This window comes from Myotis brandtii, unplaced genomic scaffold, assembly GCF_000412655.1.
Source record: "Myotis brandtii unplaced genomic scaffold, ASM41265v1 scaffold8254, whole genome shotgun sequence".
Lineage (NCBI taxonomy): Eukaryota > Metazoa > Chordata > Mammalia > Chiroptera > Vespertilionidae > Myotis > Myotis brandtii.
Window position 1 is genome coordinate 1 of NW_005371352.1, and position 8,648 is coordinate 8,648.

The 8,648-nt window shown below is 50.2% G+C and overlaps 1 protein-coding gene across 1 annotated transcript; it reads right to left on the bottom strand.

The window, feature by feature from the left end:
• Positions 1-3,596: 3,596 nt before the first annotated feature.
• Positions 3,597-6,264, bottom strand: LOC102240103 (gasdermin-C). Its single transcript, XM_014531859.1, is given in 4 exon segments — positions 3,597-4,033; positions 4,693-4,766; positions 5,212-5,341; positions 5,666-6,264. Coding segments are annotated over 4 exon segments (729 nt in total). The 5' UTR covers positions 5,951-6,264; the 3' UTR covers positions 3,597-3,793.
• Positions 6,265-8,648: the final 2,384 nt, after the last annotated feature.

The window sequence follows — 8,648 nt, forward strand, 5'->3', positions numbered from 1 at the left end:
CCTAATATGCAAAGTGTCCCCTTGGGAGTTCAACCAATTGGGAGTTAGATCGCTCCCTATGACATGTGCTGACTACCAGGGGGAGGTGCGGAATGAAGGAAGGCCCTAGCTGGCAACAGAGGAAGGGAGGCCCTGGCTGGGAGCCAGCAGCCACTAGGGACAGGACCTGTGCACCAATTTTGTGTTCTGGGCCTCTAGTACATGCCCTCACCCCCCTACTGTCTGTGTCCATTGGTTATGCTTATATATTAGTAAATGCATATAAGTCCCTTGGTTGATCTCTTACTACCCCCTCCTTCCCTCCCCTGCCTTCCTTCTAAGGGTGAGGGCATGTGCTGGGGGGTGGGAGCAGCCAGGGAGAGGTCAATGGGGGAAAAAGAAGACATATGTAATACTTTAAACAATAAAGAATTTAATTTTAAAAAAAGATATACATCTATGTGGCAGTTTTAAAATAAGTCCACAAATCTTTCCTCCATTCAAGAGCTGAGCTGGCGTGGGAGGTAGGCTTGGCGACTGACTTCTAATAAACACAATACGGCAGAGTTCTCTGTGTGTGACTAGGTCATAAAAGGCATCAAACTTTCTCCTCCCGCTCCCTCTGTCTCCCTTTCTCTCTCCGTCATTTACTCTGAGGGAAGCCACCTGCCATGTCACAAGGACACTCAGGCCACCTGTGGGCAAGGAACTGAGACCTCCTGCCAACAGCCACATGGAAAACCTTCCTCAAACAGGTTCCCCAGCCTCAGTGAGCCTGCAGGTGACTGTGGCCTCTGCCAGCCTCAGATGCAGTCACATGAGAGCCCCACGCCTGCACCAGCAGCGGAGGCCACTCCCAAATCCCCGGCCCACAGGAACAGGGCGACATAAACCAAATGTGTGCTGGTTTAAGCCATGTTTTGGGGTGATTTGTCTCACCTTTCTTGAGATGCCAGTTATTAAAATATAGACATGAGGGTGTCTTGTTCACTCCTGTATCCCCAACACCTGGCATCTGTGTGCACTCGGTGAGCAATGCATCTAACGACAAGCTTGTCCCCAATCTCTTAGAGACACCTGTACAGATTCACACCCAGAAACAGGGGCATAGTTCCCCAATAAAAAGGAGACTTTTTAACAAAGAGCCATTGGCCAGCATGATTATTTAAACAGGAACTAAAAGAAATTATCTAAAAAGTGCTGTTAGAACTTGCATAATTGGTTCCAATTATTGGGGGGGTGGGGGGAGCTGCCTGTAGAGGGAATGCAGGGCCATGCTGTATCCAGGGGACTAACAATCAGCAAGAACACAACCTGAAAGGCCCAAGCACAGGGGGACGAAGGCCTCCAGTCCCACGTGGGGACTGTCTCAATGTCCTCTAGAAGCAAAGCCACCAGAGACATTCACGCCAAGGCCAGCTGGGCACGATGCCCCTGCAGTACCTTTCTGACTTGAACTGTGTGGAGACCTCCTGCCTCTGCTCCCAGCACACCTGGGGCAGGTGGAGGCACACTCTCCTGCCCCCTGCTGGCCTGAAAACGCCAAGGAAGAAGGCCTGGCACAGCTTACCCACATTGCATTCATGCACTCCCTTCCTCCCTAATCTTAGGAGACTGTCAGCATAGAGGCTCCCCACCTCCTCAGAAAGGAGAGAAGGTGGATCCTGGCAGCAAATCCCTGTCTGGTTCTCTCTGGGACAAATAGTCACATTTAAAGCCAATCTCACATAATCCAGGGCTAAATGGATTCAAATGGAAAGACCCCTGATGTTTAAAAAAAACCAAACAACTAGTGATGTGTGCTCTACTGCAGGCTGTGAAGCAGGCAAGAAGAGCAGAGGCCAGAGTCCCTACCAGAGGGAGGGGCATCCTTAGACATGCTCCACTGCCTGAGAATTTCTAAAAATTGAAGAGTTCAACGTCCCAGACCACAGAGTCTCTCCTCCCACCCCCTGGTTTTGGGGCTGCCGTGGGACCACAGCAGGGACACCCAGGCTTCCAAGGTGTCCCTCACTGTTGTCTCGATTCAGTTCACTCGAGAACAGCTTATTGAGTATCACCTACGTGTTAGACACTGGGTAGGTTCTTTGTAGACATTATTTAATTTGATCCAATAACAACCCAATAAAGCGAGAAAAAGGAAGTGGGGAGAATGGAGTTGTCTGGCAGAGGTCGCCCAGCAGTGACCTCAGACTCCAGCCCAGACCTGTGCAGTCACAAGTCTTCGTGAGGACGGGCTCCGTTCTCCAAGAAGACAGCAAATCCCCGCATTTTTGTCACCAGGAAACCCCCGGATTGGTTCGGGCTGCCTGTCGCTATGTCCAATAACAAAGGCAGGGTTGAATCATAGAAGACATTTATTGAGAAGGCCAGCCAACCAAGAAGAGAGGGTGCTTACAAGCATTCAATGGGGGACAGGGTTATACAGGGGAAGAAACTACTGGGGTGATGGGAATGGAATGCAGCTATGCACAGCCCTGGCGGTCCCCAGACATCAGCTATTGTCCTTAGTCATCAGGTAATGACATGATGTTGATGAGATGATGTTTTGACTCCTGGTGGGTCGGTCTGACCATGCTTATTGGTTCTGTTTGCTGGGTTCACAGCTGAGTCACCTCCTCCATTGCTTCCCACAGGCCTTGGAAAGGAAACTCAGGAACAACTTAACCCCCTATTCACATAAGTACTAGTATATGTGTTCTAAGATTTAAAATGATGTGATTATTTTTCAGATTAACGCAGGTGCTCTATCTATCAGACCATAAGTCCCCCTATCATTTGTGCCAGCCCTGCTTTCCAATGGGTTGGCCAAGGTTGCAATATTTTGAACAGTTTCTGTGCTTGGCTGAATTCATTTAGAAACTATATACCCTGCTTACTGAGCGACATTTAAGCTCTTCAGGGCTTCTGCCTGGGCTCAGCATGAGACAACAGATTTCCCACAGAATCCATAGTAATCCCAGCAGAAGGGCTGGTGTTTCCGGAAACACTGGAAACAGCTCTAAGTTCCCCATAACTCACTCGTACCTCCCACAGCTCTTTATGGGAATTATTCAATACAACCAATGCAGTGTTTAAAAGGAAGGTTCAGAGGCTATAAAAAGAAGCCAGTGTTGACCCCCTCTGGCCCAGCCCCATTTCTCCCAGCCTATTCCACGTTAAATGCAGCAGGGAGGCAGCAAAGGAGAAGGGAAAAGGGAGGGCGGGGGGAGAGAGGTGGGAGAGCAGAGCAGAGAAAGGGGTCTGCCTTTACTCAGAAGTCCCAAAGCAAATCAAGGAAAGTGTCTGCCATCACCAACAAGCTTCCTTCTGTGTGTCAATGCTGCCACCTTCTGGTGTAAATTATAAATTCATTAGAAAATAGCGCCAATCTCCGTCATTCAATAGATGAAGCACAGGATGTGATCCTATGAGTTACATATATATCCCGCAAGTATTCCTGGGATCTATTTCAACCAGAATTAAATACATCTACTTTTCAAGCTCCTACCTTTTAAGAAATACCACTGATCTTTTAAAATATACCACTGAGTGCCCGAGCAATTAGAGAAACTCCTTCAATGTTCTCACTATGTCCATGCATGCTCCCCACCTTCCAACCCATCCCCATATGTGACAACATGGACAAACCTTGAAGGCCTTGTGCTAAGTCAAATAAGTCAAACAGACAAAGACAAAGACTGTCTATCCCTTATTTGTGGAATAGATACAGACTCATGGATACAGAGAACAGCCTGGGGGTGTTTGCAGCAAAGGACAGGACCAGGACTGCCTAGCCTCACTGGACTGACTCCCTGGCCTCCCCCAGGAGGGCTCAGGCCTCAGCCAGCTGCTTCAGCACAGAGAGGGTCCCATAGAGGGCAGACAGGGGCTCCTTGGCTTCTGGGTCCCAGGTTGACCTGGGGCTGTTCAGCTCCATCTTCAGGCCACACTCGTCCAGTAGCCCATAGGTAATGGCCAAGCCCTCCCCCTGGAGTGGGGCAAGGAGTTTGGGCTGGAGGGTAAAGGGAATGTTCTGGAAGCAGTTGAAGTTGGGCTCCAGGAGGCTCCTCACCTTGAAGAAACAGTATCAGATGTTACAGGTCAGCCTCTGAGGTCAAGAAGAGAGAACCTTCAGTCCCAAGGGCCAGGAGTCATGCAGGGTGACTGTGGGGGCGTGAGCTTTGGGGGTCACTCCTGCTCCTGTCTTTGGGTCAGTGTGACCACGGACACGTTGTTGGAAATCACTGAGCACTGTCTCCTTAGCTGCTAGATAGTGACACTGACACTCAGCAGAATAGTGGGGTTTGGAATTGTGTGTGTATGCCTGCGTGTGCAATGTGTGTATGTACCTGTCTACACACACATATGTACTTACATAAATATGCATGCAGACAGAGAGCGTGCAATTAGCAAATGGTAACCGTGTGAGTACATTAGCGGTATAACTCAGATGCCTTGAGCTCCCCAAACCTGTATTCACAGATGGCTATTTTAGAACTGGGGGGAGGGGCTCTCTGCAGGGTTGTCATGGAAACTGAGACCTTCCCCAGGTAGACTCATGCCCACTGGGCCTGTTTCCCAGATGGAGATGCAGCCTGGATTTCCCAGGTCCACACAGGGACCTCCCCTCCCCTCCCAGCAGCAACCCGAGTCATCTCTCCTTTCTCAGAACCATTCTTATCCTGCTTCCCTCACTCTTTTCCAGGACGCCGGCCCCTGGGGGTTGCTCACCAGGTCCCTCTGCGGAAGGAGGATCCTCTTCTCCATGGACTGAGCCAGCAGAACATGTTGGATGTCACTCAGCACTGGGGACAGGGGGACATTTGGGGAAAGAGTCAGATTTTCCTGTCCCCACGGTGAACGCAGAGACCTTTAGAAGCGAACTCTGAGGCAGAGGAATAAAACTCGCTGGCGTGAAGGTCAAGTTCCCTGCCCTGGAAAGTCCCCCTTCTGCTCATGCTCATGGGATGGTCTCCAGGAAGCCACCTAACATGGTCCAGGGTGGGCTTCTGTGGCTGGACCTGGCATCACCGCCCCACTGATCCGCTGCATGAACCTGGCTGGCCTTGCAGGCCTCAGGCTCTGTCACAGGGCAAGCTCATCACACTGAGCCCTGCTGACCTCGGAGAGGCCTGTGATGTGAGGGTGAAAAATCATAGCATGTCAAGGGGTTTGGAGAGGTGGCACCTAATGCAGCCCTTTTGGGGCTCTGGAGGGCCCACCCCCATTCTCTTCCCAAACCACTCTTACCCATTAAGGCTTCAAGCAGGTAAAGGATGAGGCACTTTGAGCCAACCTCTGGATAGCGGGAGTCCTTTCGCAGTTCAGTTAGGATGGTGCCACCAGGGCCATCCAAATGACCAAAGGGTTCCTGTTCAAGCTATAGGAGACAGGGCTTATTAATGATGGTGATAATAACATCAGTGACTTCGCCTGTAAATTCTGCGTCTACAAGTGATTAACCAAGGAGTGGGGGTAATGGCTCCATGCACCCCCAGGAATATGGAGCACCCCCAGTCTGTGAGGGCTGCCTTCCTGGCCCTGGTCATTGGACACAGGGGCATAGTCCCCAACCTCAGACATCCTTCTTATCCCACTAAGATTACCCCCATTTTCCTTTCCCCACACACCTTAGCAGTCGTACCTCTGAAACATCCCCCATTTAAAAGTCGGATCAGCCTTAGGGAGCGGTGGGGGTCCTCACCTTGTACATGAGGTTCTGAAGAGCCTTGCGGTCCTGAAGAGCCTTGTGGTCCCCAAGCATGGCCAGGAGGTTGGAGAACACAATGTTCTGCATGCCCTTCGAGAGCTTGGCTGCCTTTACCTTCTGGGAAACCTCCTCTTCTAGCAGCTTGAAATCTGCCCCCGGGCATTAATGCCAACCAGAAACAGAGACAATTCTCAGATTAGACCATTCCTTTCCCATCAACATGAGCAAAATTCCTCTTCCCTTCAAGCTGCTGACCCAGAGCATCTCTGAAGATGGCATGCTTGAGCTCTGGGATGAAACCACAATAGGCCAGAAAGATGGAGAGTCTCTGCTGAAATGAGGTGGGGGTACACGCAAGGATGAGAGGAGAGGATCCGGGAAAGGGTTACGGAAAGAGGAAGAAACTGACCAGGTGCTCACTTCTGACACGTCGCAAATAATGTGGGTTCTAGAGTGGTCTCCAGAGATGAAAATGTCAGAGATTCTAGCATTGGACTTCAAAATGAGGTTGACATGACAATTATATGAATATGTATATAAAGTGCTTAGTAATACATGCACTTGTGCCTGTATCTTCAGGGTCTAAAAGGAATTAACCAAGGAGTGGATGTTGGGGGCTGCCTGCTTCTGCCAGGACACCTGAGGTGGCCTCAAGGTGGCCTTGTAAGAGTGAGAAGTCACTAGAATGAAAGCGCCAGGGAGGCAGGCATTTCTATTTGGCTCACTGCCCTATCCCAGTGCTCAGAGTAAAGCCTCCTGCCCAATGAGCCCTCAATAAATGTTTGCTGCATGCACCCACAAATGAATGAATGAATGAATGAAAAGTAGCCATGACCAAACTGTAAGTCTGGAAGTAAAGCTCAGTTTTCTGAGTGGTTTGGAAACCTCCAATTTGGGTTCTGAGCTCTGCCGTTCCTACCCAGCAGCCTCAGGTTCCCTCTTAGTGAACACCCAGACCGAGGGGTGCCTGCACCCTTCCTAGAAAGAGAATGACAAGTGGTCATCTCCCTTTCTCATCCCCCAAATTTCCTTGAGAGACACTTCCTAGCTTCCGCCCTCTACTGCTGCCACCCTCTTGCTTAATCTCTTTCTGCTCCATCTCAGTCCATCCCTCCACATTCTTGACCCTTCCTGGCCCTTCGAACCCACAGAAACTATGACCTGTCCCTGAGGCCATGGTGCCAAAGGCAGGGGCACTCTGCCCTGCTCACCAGATGAGTACAATGAGGACCCTCCCGACCCCAGCAAACACACACTCATCTCTTCAGAGCCTTTCTGATCCCTAAATTTGCTTTAGAAACACTTCCAAGGGTTCTGCCCTCTACTGCCACCCTCCTCTTGCTTAACTTCTTCCTGCTTCATGCCAGTCCATCCCTCCAACTTTATGACTTGTCCTGACCCTTGCTGACCCTCCCTTGCCCTCCCTAACGTACAGAAACTATGGCCAGGCACAGGGGCCATGGTGGAAAGACAGGGCTAATCTGCCCTGCTCATCAGATGAGTACCACCACCCTCTTGCTTAACCTCTTTCTGCTCCATCCGGTCGATCCTTCCACATTCCTGACCCTTCCTGGCCCTTCCCATCCCACAGAAACTACACCTAGGCCCCAGGGCAATGGTAGCAAAGGCAAGGGAACTCTGCCCTGCTCACCAGATGAGTACAATGAGGACCCTCCCCACCTATTGGGTGCCTATGGAGAAATTAACACCACATCCAAGAGTTAGTCTCTGGAGAATCTCAGTTTGTCTATATTCTGTCCCTTCTCCCCAACCGTCTTTTCCATTCACCCCTGCCCTTTGCCCAGGGAACCAGAGCCCAGTGGCTCATGTGAGGATGGCAAAAGCAATCACCTGGGATTTCAAATGTGCCAAGAGGGCCTCGTGGAGGGATCACATCCCACGTTCCTGGCACTAAAGTCACCTGCTCACTTGTGAAGTGGAATTCCTACTGCCGTTCCATTGGAAAGACAGTCTCCACTGCCCCACACAGCCCACATACACACTTTGACTCAGTATTCAAAGAAGACAGGTGGCTCTCCCTGTGGCCAGGGGCCTGTGTGGGTCACAGCAGTGAGATGAGGAGGTGGTGAAGGAGCCTGTCTGGGGAAGGTTTCCCTGTGGGTTTGTCAGGGCTGAGATTAGACCATTCCTCTGGGGACAGGATGTAGATAAACTGGTGAGCAGGGTGTTTATGGGTCAAAGAGGGTCAAGGTACCCCTATGTTCATAGCAGCACAATTTACCATAGCTAAGATTTGGAAATAGCGTAAGTGCCCATCAGCAGATGAGTGGATTAAGAAACCGGGGTACAGCTACACAATGGAATGCTATGCTGTTATAAAAAAGAAGAAACTTACCATTTGCAACAGCATGGATGGACCGGGAGAGTATTATGCTAAGTGAAATAGGCCAGTCAGACAAAGATAAATATCACGTGATCTCACTCATTTGTGGAATATAATGAACAACATAAACTGATGAACAATAGAGCCAGAGACATAGAAGCATCAAACAGACTGTCGAACCTCAGAGGGAAGGCAGGGGAGGGTGGCGGTAAGAGATCAACCAAAGGACTTGTATGCATGTATATAAGCATAAGGCATGGACACAGACAGTAGGGAAGTGAGGGCATGTGCTGAGGGATGGGAACAGCCAGGGAGAGGTTAATGGGAGAAAAAGGAGACATATGTAATACTTTAAACAATAAAGAATTTAAATTTAAAAAGGGGAAGTCAAGGTCTAAGCATTATGGCCAACTTACCTGCTGAAAAGGTTTTCTGATCATCATCATCATCATCATCTGAATCATCATCTGTGATATGAAGAATGCCTAGGTGGGAAGAAGCCGGGTCAGCTGAGCCAAGGGTATCCCTGCTGGAGCCTCTCACATCCCAGCACCTGCAGCCCCACACTTCCTCCTCTGGGCCTGGGGTGCAGCTTTGCTCAGGGATCCTTGGGACCCCTTGCATCAGAATCAC